The sequence below is a fragment of the Nansenia antarctica genome, assembly GCF_963989245.1.
Source record: "Nansenia antarctica genome assembly, chromosome: 1".
Classification (NCBI taxonomy): domain Eukaryota; kingdom Metazoa; phylum Chordata; class Actinopteri; order Argentiniformes; family Microstomatidae; genus Nansenia; species Nansenia antarctica.
In genome coordinates, this window is record NC_137674.1 from 3,049,888 (window position 1) to 3,064,604 (window position 14,717).

At 46.5% G+C, this 14,717-nt stretch overlaps 1 protein-coding gene across 1 annotated transcript; it reads left to right on the forward strand.

Annotated features, from left to right (window-relative positions):
• Positions 1–8,488: 8,488 nt before the first annotated feature.
• On the forward strand, positions 8,489–13,968 carry dact2 (dishevelled-binding antagonist of beta-catenin 2; the record flags this gene model as incomplete). Its single annotated transcript, XM_080549408.1, has 4 exons — positions 8,489–8,845; positions 10,630–10,762; positions 11,146–11,445; positions 11,987–13,968. The coding sequence occupies 4 exons, from the start codon at positions 8,489–8,491 to the stop codon at positions 13,966–13,968; spliced, it is 2,772 nt and encodes a 923-aa protein (XP_080405534.1).
• Positions 13,969–14,717: the final 749 nt, after the last annotated feature.

Consider the following 14,717-nt stretch of genomic DNA (forward strand, 5'->3'; position numbering starts at 1 on the left):
GAAAACGAGTAGGCATTAGAGAGGGCTGTCTGAGTAGCTGTGTTTTCAAGGGTGATCCAGGTCTCTGTGAGAGCGAGGAAGTTGAGGGACATGAACGAGGCATAAGCCTCACAGGAATAGGGAGAAAGCACATTGTAATATTAGTCAGTAGAGGGATAGGGTCAAACAAGAAGAAACAATTGCTTGACCAGATAGGTGTACTCACTTAGTTGAGAATGTATTTGATTATGTCACTGCTGACCAGGCATAAATAGCTGGAGAAGAGTTGAAACTCCTTCCAGTGCAAATTGACAGAAATTAGCCTTCAAACACAAATGGTTTCAATTTGTTAGAACCGCAGTCTGTACAGATTTGGTTAGGAATTTATTAAAACACTTCCAGAAAGCACGTCAAGTATTGCACACAGATATCATTAAATATCTGATCTTAAAGAATGACTTTTGTATTTTCTGCGATCTGGAAAATGTCTGTGACCTCTTTGATGGAGGCAGACGAGGAGGGAGAGATTCTGGAACATATTGAGCACAACAACACTGTTGTATCTGTGTAGCTCTAAATGGAATATCGCCGTGGGGAAATCTGCACTCTCGGATACGTTTTAACTGCGTCTAATGCATGTATACAGCAGACAATAAACACGTTTCAACCCTCAGCCCTTCGTCAGCGTTTCTCCGCCTAGCAAGTCGTCATGGTGAGGCTAATGTTGATATAGGCCTACCAGCTAACGTTATCTAGCTGTATGAAGCACTAGCTAATCAGCTAGTTAGCTACCAGCTAGCTAGGTCACTATCAACAAACCTAAACATGATTAACAATAGTAACCCACAAACAATTTTGTACAATTAACTACCCTGTACGACTTTCAGCCGTAGATTCTGTTATCGATCGGTCTGTGGTACATTGTTGCAGCGATCATCTTCCTGGCCTTTCTCGTCCTCGTGTCGTCCAGACCGTGCCTCACTCTCCTCCTGGCTCAGTTCCAAACTGTCCACCAAACCCACAGGGTTTGCAGAGTGGCTGTTGCCCCAAATGGACTGGCATGTATCAAAATATGGCCAGGTCAATCTCCTGTTGCCACTCTTCCCGTAGTGGTCATTTATCTGGAAAAACTTTTTTGTTTGTTTATGACCTGGGCCTTCTGCCTTATTATGCCACACTCATGTAGCATTCCTGTCATTTTCTTGTAAACTACAGAGTCTCTGACAGCCAAGTCCACAGATCTGCCTACCAATTTCAGCGTCTGTCCAGACTGAAAGAAGCTCCTTTGTCTCGATATCTGAACAGTTTTCAGACATTATTGTTGAAAATGAAACAGCGCTGAAAACTGAAACAAACAAACTGACATTTTTCGAAAAGCATATAAACAGAGGCTCGTGATGGTTAGCTTGTGGTTAGCTTGTTTCACGTGAAAACGTCTTGCATCAGACATAAGTAACCGTTTAGGTTCAAGGTCCTGACCAGGGTAATTGCCTGAGCGAATTTCCCTGTAAATCCCGTTCACACATGCCCCTTACCAGATAAATTCCATAGAATTTACTGGGAAAGCTCTTATGTGTGAAAGGGGTTAATAGAAAGTAGCTTGCAGGCCACACAGCCTCAACACAAAAGCAGCTCCTACTAGCAACACAAACTACCAATAACACAATATCGTTTGCACCTCACAGCTACTCCGCCGAATTTGTGACGATAACGCTGGGGGGGTGTTTCTTTATCGTTTTTGGACTCGTGTGGTCGGCGCTTGGGTGCGTTTCCCCACAAATGTATTGTGGTTTAGTTAATACTGTTCAGCACTTGAGGTTACATTCAATGACTTGTGCCATGTAGGCTAAATAAAATTATGAAAGCGGCAAGTAACAAGTGTGCCCATCAAAGGTCTAGGCATTAGGCAATAGGCAGGTAACATCTATATGCTAGCCTGTATAAATAAAGTTTGATTGATTGATGTATGTATGTGCGCATGGAGCTACAGACTCATTTTCCACACAGCGACAAACATGTGATACATGTTCCAGTTTTATTCTTTGAACAACAGAATAGCAAATGTTAAATTACACAGATTAATAACGTATGCATGCCATATCTTGGATGAAGACGTAATGTAAGTGGAGAGGAGATTGATCAGGACTGCGGGAGTTTTCATTACTAACGAATGGATGAAAATGAATCTACTCATGTAGATAGCCTTTGTAGCAGACTACAACAACGACTACACTTCCTACGCCGCCTTAGAGTTCATGGTGTTGACCAAAAATGTATGCTACTCTCCTACCAGTCTGTCTTAGAGAGTCTCATCAGATACGGCATTACAGCTTGGTTTGGTAACCTATCTGTACAACTAAGGTCCAAACTGGTCCGACTGATACAGACTGCATAGAAGATCATAGGGGTGAAAGGCCACTCATCCCTGCAGTCTATTTTTGAACAGGCTACTCTCAGACAGGCTAATAGAATTCTCATGAATCCCTCATGTCCACCATCCTTCCAGACAGGCTAGTGACCAAACTACTAGACCTGGGTCTATCACACTCTATATGTGCGTGGATCAAGGACTTCCTGACCGACCGCCCCCAGAGGGTGCGGGTGGGCCCCCACACCTCCACAGCCCTCAGCCTCAGCACTGGGTCCCCCCAGGGCTGCGTGCTAAGCCCCATCCTCTACAACCTCTACACCCATGACTTCACCCCCGTCCACCCCAGCAACTACATCGTAAAGTTTGCAGACGACACCACCGTGGTGGGATGTATCTCGGGGGGGGACGAGGCGGCGTACAGGGATGAGGTAGAGCAACTGAGCAAGCTGTGCAAGGTTAACAACCTGCTGCTAAACAAGTCAAAGACCCAGGAATTCATCGTAGACTTCAGGAGGAAAAAGTCCGAGATCCAGCCCCTGCTCATCGACGGAGAGAGCGTGGAGAGAGTCTCAACCCTCCGATTCCTGGGACATCACATGCGGGATGACCTGGCCTGGAAGGACAACACAAAAGGCACCATCAAGAGGGCACAACAGCGGCTATACACCCTGAGATGCCTCAGGAAAGAACACAACAAGCAGGAGATACTGGTGGCCTTCTACCACGGCGCAGTGGAGAGCATCCTCACCTACGGCATCTGCAACTGGTTCCACAGCTGCACAACAGCGGAGAGAAACGCGCTACAGAGAGTCGTGAGAACAGCACAGAAGATCACCGGCGCCCCCCTCCCCTCTCTGGAGGAGCTGTACAACACACGCTGTCTCAGGAGGGCCTCCAAGATCTCCAGGGACCCGACCCACCCTGGGCACGTACACTTTGTCAGGCTGCCCTCGAACAGGAGGTACAGGACCCTGGCCGCTAAGACAAACAGACTGAAGGACTGCTTCTACCACAGGGCCTCAAGGCCCTGAACACAGAAAAGGCCTAAGTTCTGGGCCCAGGACAGTCCGGACGGATTGTATGGCAGCTAGTGCTGAGGCACAAACATGTACATTTTCAAGCCTGCAAACTGTGACACTTTAAAATAACGTGAAAAAATACTTTTGTGCAATATGACAACCCTAGTTGACTACCTGTGCAGTATAGTACAGTGGATTGTGTACATAGCCTCTATTGATGTAAACCAGCTCCTTACCTTCTTGTGATTTTATGCTTTTATGCTTTTTCTAAAAAATAAAAAAAAGGTTTTCCCTTTCCTAACACCAGGGGAGCCACCCCTCCTAAATTTCGTTGTTTGGTACCTGTACTGTAGCAATGACAAATAAAGTCCATTCCATTCCATTCCATTCCATGTCCTACATGCAGAGTTCGAACTACTGCCCTCTGGGAGGAGGTTCAGAGTCCCCCGCTCTCGATTAAACAGGTTTTAAAATTATTTTATTCCCGTTTCTGTTCAACTTTTAAACTGCACCAGATGAATGTGAACATATCTTGCTTATCGTTTTATTTCCACTCTTGTCTTAAACAGGGCTGCCTTCTGTTTGTGTTTTATCATTCTGTATTGTCTGTTGCTCTTTGTTGGCTGCTGTGGGGTGTAAGCCCAATACAAATTTCCCAGTGATGGGACAATAAAGTGACTTTTGACATTTTTTTTTAGAGGAGATTGATCGGGACTGCGGGAGTTTTCATTACTAACGAATGAATGAAAATGAATGAAAGCAGATGACCTAACCATTCAGCGCAAGACTTGCCCTATGAATAGCCTACACAAAACTGTGCAAAAATCACTGATTTATTGCATGCTTTCGGTCTGTCGTAGACCTTCTTCCGACATCCAGCAGAGACCAGTGAATGCAGTGGTATATGTGGTTCAAACGACAGCACGTGATGAGCCAAATGCACACACCTGTGTCAAACAAGTCCACCTAGTGACTAGACATCAAGGGAATTGTAGTCCTAGGTTTAGTGGACTACAAAAGCCACATACACAAGTGTTCACTGAGATGAGAAAACACCAAAATAAATCAAATATTTACTATATATATATACATAACAGAGCAAAAAACCAATAGAGAAATGCTACAACATGCAGACATCTGGCAGTAGCCATCATATAACATAGAACATATAGCCGGTTTCAGAGACAAGGCTTAAGCCTAGTCCTGGACTAAATCACACTTTCAATGTAAAATCTCCATTGAAGATGTTTTTTAGTCTAGGATTAGGCTTAAGCCTTGTCTGTGAAACTGGCCCATAGTGTCTAATGTAATGTATTCATAGCACAACACTCATCCTCATTCAAACCTATAGGGGTTGTAGACTTTCTAAGGTGTGGATCCAAAAAAGCTCAAATTGTGTTACAGAGCCTGGAAAGTCTGGTTGTCATTATGCTAATTTCCTCCCTCCTGGTTTGAATCTTATTTATGCATTCATCTGCTCCTACGGTGGAAGTGGTATCTATTTTGCAGACAGCATGATTCAGCACTCACTCCAAGAGCTTCAACTTGTTTGAACCAAGAACCATTTTAGCTGCAATGTTGTCATTTGTGCAGAAGGGGGCAGTCAAGATCTCTCTTCACTTTCTTCACTTTCAGCTATAGAATTATTATGTTTTTGAAAAAATAGCTCTCCGCCCAAAGTTATTATTTTTTTTTTTAACCCTATTTTTGTTAACAACATTTGTATTGCATGTTTCCATTTTCCAGAGTATACAGTGAAAATGAGACAACAAACAAACAAACGAAAATAAAAATCCCAAAGCATTACAAAACAATTGTCAAAAATAGAAAAGAGTAGCAGATAGGCGGCTTCTGCTGGCCCTCCTATCCCTTTCCCATGTCCTCCTCTGTGTGTGTCTATTCCTAACTCACCACCAGTACTGGGTCAAATGGTATTTGAGCGTTTGCATGAGCCTGCCTTGAATGACCAGATGGGCAGTTTCCACTTTTGAGACTATTCCATTGGTTGAATTGCACCAGCCAAACACAAAATATCGTGAGCTTAGATAAGGTTCTATCTCCGTTTAGGGCAGTTCAGAGATATTGAGCGTCAAAGTTTTTGCATTCCATTATGTTTTGTGAGATGGAACCTTTGTATTTTATTAATTACTAACTCAAAAATGTCAACATTTTAAAAATAACACCACACAGGCATTAATAAACACCTAATGGATCAGATTATGTAAAAAAAACTCTATTTTGACAAAAATGGAGATAGAACCTTATAATTCTAACGTCACGAAATGAGGACAGCTTGAAATTATTCCCAACAGGTCTGCTAAGCACTGACACTGTGGCATGTAAATGTGACCAGGGGTAGTTACAAGTTGTTTACATACAATGTTGCAAAGCACTGTCTATAGTACAATATACACAATGTGTTGTACTAAACTATATTATCAACTGGGTTCTGGACATCAACCATCTGATGTTCAATTTCACCAGATGTTCTATCATTCAAAATGTCCTGCACTCTCCTGTTTGAGTGCAGGAGGAGGTGGAGGTGGAGGTGGAGGGGGTGGTGGAGGAGGAGGTGGAGGAGGTGGAGGAGGTGGAGGGGGTGGAGGAGGTGGAGGGGGTGGTGGAGGTGGAGGAAGTGGAGGAGGTGGAGGTGGAGGAAGAGGAGGTGGAGGTGGAGGTGGAGGTGGAGGAAGAGGAGGTGGAGGAGGAGGAGGAGGTGGAGGTGGAGGGGGTGGTGGAGGAGGAGGTGGAGGAGGAGGTGGAGGAGGAGGTGGAGGTGGAGGAGGAGGTGGAGGGGGTGGTGGAGGAGGAGGAGGAGGTGGAGGAAGAGGAGGTGGAGGAGGGGGAGGAGGAGGAGGAAGAGGAGGAGGAGGAGGTGGAGGTGGAGGGGGTGGTGGAGGAGGAGGTGGAGGAGGAGGTGGAGGAGGAGGTGGAGGTGGAGGAGGAGGTGGAGGTGGAGGGGGTGGTGGAGGAGGAGGTGGAGGTGGAGGAGGAGGTGGAGGTGGAGGAGGGGGTGGTGGAGGAGGAGGTGGAGGAGGTGGAGGAGGAGGTGGAGGAAGAGGAGGTGGAGGAGGAGGAAGAGGAGGTGGAGGTGGAGGAGGAGGTGGAGGGGGTGGTGGAGGAGGAGGTGGAGGAGGAGGTGGAGGTGGAGGAGGAGGTGGAGGAAGTGGAGGTGGAGGAAGAGGAGGTGGAGGTGGAGGAAGAGGAGGTGGAGGAGGGGGAGGAGGAGGAGGAAGAGGAGGTGGAGGTGGAGGAGAAGGTGGAGGTGGAGGTGGAGGAGGTGGAGGAAGTGGAGGAGGAGGTGGAGGAGGAGGTGGAGGTGGAGGAGGAGGTGGAGGTGGAGGAAGTGGTGGAGGAGGAGGTGGAGGTGGAGGAAGTGGAGGAGGAGGAGGTGGAGAAGTGGAGGAGGAGGAGGTGGAGGAAGAGGAGGTGGAGGAGGGGGAGGAGGAGGAGGAGGAAGAGGAGGTGGAGGAGGTGGAGAAGGAGGAGGTGGAGGAGGTGGAGGAGGAGGAAGAGGAGGTGGAGGAGGTGGAGGAGACACAGAGGAGGCCTTCACTATGAATACCCCACCATTCCATCCATGTGAGTAGGAATGGTAGGCAGAGCATGCAATATGGAGTATCAAAAAGAGAAACATATAAAGAGCAAAATATCTGACCCAAGTTTTCCATGTTTCACTGTTGTGTTAGGTAGCAGAGGTCACTGTTGTGTTAGGTAGCAGAGGTCACCATCTAACAGTGCAAACATATTGACTCTAAGTCTGTTCTGTGATTGGGTCATTGTTGTTAATACAAGTAGAAAGGCTACTATTGTACAATTATGTGGCATCCAAAAACAATACCTGGATATAATTGGCTCTTATTGTGGCAGTTTTCTGTGTGGTTATTATGGCATGATTCTAAATTCAGTGCGAATTGTCCGTTTTATTTTGGATTTTTTTGTTGAACACATTACTAAATAGATTATTTAATATTATGAACACAGCAAATAAGCCTATATAGAACAACGTAGTAAAAACATATTTAATGACTCAGTGAATTAATTCACCCAACATGTCCAGTACCCTGGCTCCACCCTCAGGGTTGCCAGGTGGGGCGGGCTGCCGCCAAATGGGCTACTTTTGATCAAAAGGCCGGATAAATAGCATTTAGGCGGTATCAAAATGTAAGTGCCTGAAAGTTACAAAATGCGTGAAGTTAAAACACACACCCTAGTAGCTACATACAGTACAGGCCAAAAGTTTGGACACACCTTCTCATTCAATGCGTTTCCTTTATTTTCATGACTATTTGCATTGTAGATTCTCACTGAAGGCATCAAAACTATCAATGAACACATAGGAATTATGTATTTAACAATAAAGTGTGAAATAACTCTAAATATGTCTTATATTTTAGATTCCTCAAAGTAGCCACCCTTTGCTTTTTTGTTGTTAATAAAATATATAATAATAATATTAAACATAATATGTGTTAATAATAATATGTTATTATATATATTATATTATAATTATATATTTTATTAACAACAACAATTTTTTATTTTATTAACAACAAAAAAGCAAAGGGTGGCTACTTTGAGGAATCTAAAATCTAAGACATATTTAGAGTTATTTCACACTTTATTGTTAAATACATCATTCCACATGTGTTCATTCATAGTTTTGATGCCTTCAGTGAGAATCTACAATGTACCAAATAGTCATGAAAATAAAGGAAACGCATTGAATGAGAAGGTGTGTCCAAACTTTTGGATTGTACTGTACATGTTTTTTTTATTTAACTAACATCATTGGCAACAGACTACAGTTTAGGGGCAGGAGATGGGCACCAGTCCAAAAGTAATTAGCGGTTTTCTGACAATAGTCTGTGGTTAGGCTGGAAATTGTCAATCCCATCTGGCAACCATTGGACACTGGGCGGGTCGTAGTGGGATCGCAAACAGGTACCAGGTTGGCAGCTGCTGCCATTGGGTCCATAAGGTTGACACACACACAGTGCAGTCTGGCAAGGAAGTTTGGAAGTCTTATCCAGCATTTTGAGAGTTAATAAATTGTCTGCTGTGACTGAGCTGCTACTGTCGCTTTTTCTGGTTAAATGCATGGACGTTGCTCTCCAGAATGCTGAGTAGGAAGGTATCTGGACCGGGGCTGAAGGCATCTGGACCGGGGCTGAAGGCATCTGGACCCGGGATGAAGGCGTCTGGACCAGGCATCGACCGTGGACGGGTCGGAGAGAGGTTGCAAGCAGCACTCGCCGGGTTGCAGGAGTTACGGTTCCTCAGAGAGAGACAGGGCGACATGGTGAGCTGGGCGCTGCAGATGGACCGGGAGGAACCCGTCTGTACCAGGACCAGGAGGAACCAGGAGGACCAGGAGGAACCCGTCTGTTCTCCCGAGAGACGCGCGGACGGTCCCAGGCTGGCAGGAGAGGAACAGCGGATAGAGGAGACCCTGACAGCCTTGAAGCAGCAACTGGTAAGAGGGTATACCTTTTTCCAATTGCTTAATAAGCACATAGTCTTATCTCATGTTCATTTTTATTATGATTATTATGATTATTATGATTAATATTATGATTATTGACATTATTATTATTATTATTATTATTATTATTGTTAGCATCATCAGTTTAGGTAACATGTTGAAAGAATGAATTCAATGCAGTAGATTATTATTATTGTTGTTATTATTATTATTATTATTATTATTATTGTTGTTGTTGTTATTATTATTATGAATCAGTTTAGGTATGTTGAAAGAATTAATTGCATGCAGTGCAGTAGATTATTATTAATAGCCTATATATTTAAGTCAATTCAATCAGCAAGCCAAATGGTATCTTAACATGTCTGGTTTACAATGTGTTAATTTGACATAAGAGGGCACATAAAGTCAGATTATGTATGATTATTTTGTATCCTCTGTCACTGGAGTAGCACTGTTTTAAAACAGACCACAGGACACCGGAGAGAAGGGGTTCAGTCCCCGTCTCTGATCATTAACCACTTTAAAGGCAGTGGAAATCCGCCTGATGCCTGGAACTTATTGCAGTTTAGAGATGGACGTTTGACCCTTTGTATTTTGTCCAAACTCTTTGAAAATTATTTGTAAGGATATAGTCAAATGACTGAGTGACATGTTTACCTAACAATATTCATATGGTGTCTCGTTAAAAAGAAGTTACAAAAATAAATTAAACTCACAAGATTCTCAGAATCAGTTTGAAGCCATATTTAATTACTCGGGTGTAGTCAGCGTTAAGTTTAAAGGCCGTTGTTTTCTTTTAAAACTGTGCCCAAACATTGTACACTGCATTTCCAGGTAGTTCTACAGCACCCCATAATGTATAGAGCAAAACACAGTCCTTCATACCCCTCCCCCAGTAGCATCTCAACAAGAAAGGGTGCAAGTGAGGGCCTAGTAGTTTTTTCCTGGGATGGTATTACCCAGCCGTGGCTCCTTAAGCAAACATAGTGTCCCTTCTCTCCACCCCCTCTAAAGTTAACACAATGGCCAGTTCCTCTCTGCGGGGGAGAAATTAGTTATCCACCAACTATACCCCCAGGCTCCCCTCTGTCCTCCTGGAGTTAATGATCATCCATACTCCCTTCTTGGTTTTCTCTGATGGGTGTATACCATCAAGTCTAAAGGCTCTAGTGGGGGTCAATGAGAGAGAGCTTGGCTTTAGTTGTATTAGTGTGTTCTGTGTGTGTTTGCTTGCTAAGGGTCCTTTCAAATCAAATCAAATCAAATTTTATTTGTATAGCGCATTTCTTACAAGATGCAACTCAATGCGCTTTACACAATGAAAATGTTCAGTCAATCAGTCAATCAATCAATCAATACTGACAGAGCCGCGAGCAGGCAAAAGTAAAAACCTGTACACTATGTAGCCAGGAAAAATTCCCTTGCAGCCCTCTACACATAGAGCGACTACTAGCCAGTTTGCCTACCAGTACCCAGCGGTGGGGTCGTTGTTGTTAATACAAGTAGAAAGGCTACTTATTCTTCGGCGTATGGGTTGTTGTTTCCTCTCCACTCCACCAGGCTCGGGGCCGAGGGGCTACCCTTTTACCACCCCGAGACCTGGTTGAAAGGCTACTACTATTGTACCATTATGTGGCATCCAAAAACAATACCTTGATATAATTGTCTCTTATTGTGTTATCTGTTTTCTGTGTGGGTATGGCATGATTCTAGATTCTCAAACCCTGTATGTGGGTGGTCTCTGAATACTGACTGTGTGTCTCCTCTCTCAGTCACGTCTGCGCAGGCAGGATGTGGGGCTGAAGACACACCTGCAGCAGTTGGACCAGCAGATCATCGAGCTGAAGATGGACGTGCGGAACGCCTCCACAGAACAGCTGGAGAGTGACAGCAGACCCAGCTCAGGTCAGAACACACACACGCACGCACGCACGCACACACACACCTACACACCTACACACCTACACACATAGACACCCCTACACACACACAAACACCCCTACACACACACACACACACACACACACACCTATACCTTCACACACACATACACACACACACACACACACACACACACACACACACACACACAGTACAGAATCCCACTTCTACTTATCATCCAGTTACAAATTGCAGTACAAATGATTGCAGTACAAATGATTCTAATCTAGGTACACCACTGACATCACGTTATGGTACATTAACACAGTCCCATATTTCTACACATCAGTGAATTCTCCATAAACATTAGTTTGTGTCAATACTAAAGTCAGATCTCTCTCTCACAGGTTTCTATGACCTCAGTGACGGCGGCTCCTGCTCTCTATCCAACTCGTACACCTCTGTGTACAGCGAGTGTCTCTCCTCCTGCTCCCAAACCAGCCTCCTCCCGCCTTCCTGCTCCTCCTCTGGACCTCACGCCCTCAGGGCCTCCTCCACGCAGGCCGAGGACCCCCGCCGACGCTCGGCCGATGAGACCACCACCCAGCCCACCCCACCCAGGGGCGCAGGGCTGCACCTGGGCAGCAGCAGGATCCGTACTGGCACCGCAGGCGCCGAACGGGCCAGGCAAAGACCTGTGTCGACAGGTAATCAATACTGCTCCTCACCTGCTCCTAACCCTAACCCTAACCCTTAGGTCTGTTTGAAGTATGCTGGAATGGAGATTGATTAGATTAGATTAGATTAGATTAGATTAGATTCAACTTTATTGTCATCGCAGAGTACAAGTACAATACAACGAAATGCAGTTTAGCATCCAACTAGAAGTGCAAATAGTGATATAAGGGCATGATATAAATAGAACAAGAATGGTAGTGATAGGTGACTATGTAATACAGTATGTGCAGAGGTAGTGTTGTAAACATCAGTTTAGTTTAGAGGTATGTACAGTTATGAGCTATGTACATGTATGGGCTATATACAGTTAGGTAGATAGTACAGTGAGGTAGTTTATGTATCATGTGCAAAAGTATAAAAGAAGCTATATCAGAATGATGTCAAAATCAGATGAAACTTGTCTTTATATTGAGATAAAGTAAATGTTGATGTTGCTCCCTTCACGACGCCTCATCCAATGAGAATGAGAGTTTTAGAATAAATTCAGTTTTTTATTTTTTTATTTCTCAGGTGACCTTGACAGGATGATGACTCCAGGCCTGGGATTCTACAAGTCTGTCGACGTGAAGAAGTCCCTCCTGTACTGCAACCCCCTCAAGAGCACCCCTGTGGACCCCAAGTTCCAGAGCAACCTGGTGTCCCGCGGGGGGGCCGAGGTCTACCGCTACCCCAGCCCTCTCCACGCCGTGGCCCTCCAGAGCCCCATCTTCTCCCTGGGCGTAGAGCCGGTTGCTCCTGCCGTCCCAGAGGGTCAGGGGCCGCCAGCGGACGGTGTGCTCGGTGTCGACGACTCCCTCCAGAGGGGATGGAAGGGGACCGAGGCGGCCAAGCCCCTGGGCTACATCGACAAGCTCCTCCAGCGCAGCATGGGGGGCAACAAGATCTACATCCCGAGTGAGGCGGGAAAAGACACCGTGCAGAGGCAACTGGATGACCACGGCAAGAACAGTGCAGTTGGAGCTGTATGTTCCTCAGAGGTTCCTCTGGTTCAGGTGCGTACACAGCAGCCAGCCATGCTGACATCGGACATCAATCCGGCAGACAGGATTGAGAGGCTGCCTGGGGTGTACTCCAGTCAGGGTCAGCTGAACTACTGCTGTAACCCTACCCAGGCGGTGCTAAGAGCCCCAGAAACGTCCTATCGATACTCTTGCCCAGCGGCGCTGAGGGAGTTCAGCCCCAGTGAGGTCCACGCCGCGATAGGCAGGAGGGTCACGCCGTTGGTTGAGGATGTACGAGAGCGAGCCCACCCAGACCCGGGGGGTGTGGAGGTCCGAGGAGGCCGGGGGACCGACAGGAAGGCGTCTGACCGAAGGCCGGTTGGAGGCCAGGCACTCGGCTCTAGCACGGAGAAAGGCCACGGAAAAGATGCGGTTGTGAGTCCGGCCTGTGCTGCATCGTCTCCTGACTTTGTTCACGCCAAGTTCGTTCCACCGGGGTCACAACGTGTCAAGGTGCGGCAGGCGGACCGCAAGACGAAGGCTGTGAGGCTGAGGAGGAGGGGCAGCAGTGAGAAGCCCCGGGTGATGACGCTCCAGCAGGGGCATTCGTCGTCCAGTGACCGGACCTCCAGGGAGGCTGGGGCTGGTAGCAGTGCCCGGGACTCAGAGAGAGAGTTGAGAGTCTCTGGGAAGGTAAGGGCTTCCCCGAGACCGGTTAGCTGCCCGGGGGAAGAGCGTTGGCATTCAGGCTCAGAGTCGAGCCTCTGTGGCCCCCCCAGCCTCTCTTACGGCCCGGTGTTCCATGCCCGGCCGCAGCCCGTCCCTACCTGCAAGTCCGGCAAAGCCTGCAGGCCCCCGGTTCTGAACCAGGAGCGGCCCGCCGACCAGAGGAAGAGGAGGCAGGGAAGTACTAAGTGGCTGTGTGATATGGAGATGTTCCAAGCCATGTGTATTCAAGGTCAGAGGTCAAGAGAGCCTCAGACACAAGCAGCAGCGAGCAGGTCAGCAGCAACGTTCCACAGTCTGAATCCAGCCAGACCCCAGACAGGCCAGCAGGGGTGGGGTGGGCCCCCTTGTGCTCTACAGACCTCCGTCTCCACCTCCACCTCCTCCTACTTCAGCAACGTCAACGCCAGGTACCCACCAGCCCCCCCCTCCTTCCCCCTGTCCACCCACTACCCGTCCAGGTGTGAGTCGGAGTACTCTGCGGACTGCGCCTCGCTGTTCCACTCCACCATCGCCGAGAGCAGCGAGGCAGAGCTCAGCGACAACACCACCAACCGGTTCGGGGACAGCGAGACCAGCCAGAGCTCTCAGTCCCCTTCGGACTCGGACAGCAGCCTGTCCCTGGACGAGGGGGACCGTGTGGAGAAATACGAGGAGGCGGGGGGGGGGCGCTTGGTTTGGGCTGAGGCTACTCTCGGACCCACCACCGCTGGGCTCCCCCCCGGCCCCGAGGCCCCTGCATGCCGCATCAAAGCCTCCCGAGCCCTGAAGAAGAAGATCCGCAGGTTTCGGCCGGCCTCCATGAAGGTCATGACCCTGGTGTAGTGTAGGTTCTCCCCTGACAGCCTGAGAACTGTGGGAAAGTGTGGGAAGTGTTCTCACCACTACAAGTAGCTGTTTGATGATGTCACCTGTTCTGTCAGGTGTTGGTCAATCATCCCAATGTCGATGACCAAGGAATAATACTTCAGTCCTGACAATACAAGAGCTAATGTAACACATCTGCATTTACAATGGTTATCCAAAATGACAGTGTGTGTGTGTGTGTGTTTCTTTTTACTCCACCAGAAAATACATTAAAATTGTACGGAGTCCCTCTAGGGTCACACAAAAAAAAAGTGTTCCCTCGTGTTTAGTAAATCTGAAGGGAAGGGATTACTAAACTGAGCGAACGGATTAGTAAACCGTGCTCACAGATCTTTTTTTTATTTTATATATATATGTGAACCCAGAGGGGCTCTGTAAAATTGCCTTCAGCAAGAGACACTAAACATATATCATCAAACTGTTTTTTTAAACAATTTACTATTATTCTTTTAATTGAAAAGAAACTGTACTCAAGATGGATATGCTTCTGCTTTTCTTTCTTTCAACTCACCGTGTTACCAACTTCAAGTGGAACATTGCTTGTATTCGTAGTATCTGAGTTGGAGATTATAATCATATTTGTTTGATATGTTCTTTACTTCAAATAATGTTAGCAATGCTATTTGTAATTCCATGTTGTAACATTTGGTTTAACTATGTAACTTTCATCTGTAGAATAAATAACTATATTTAATGTTTAATCAAAG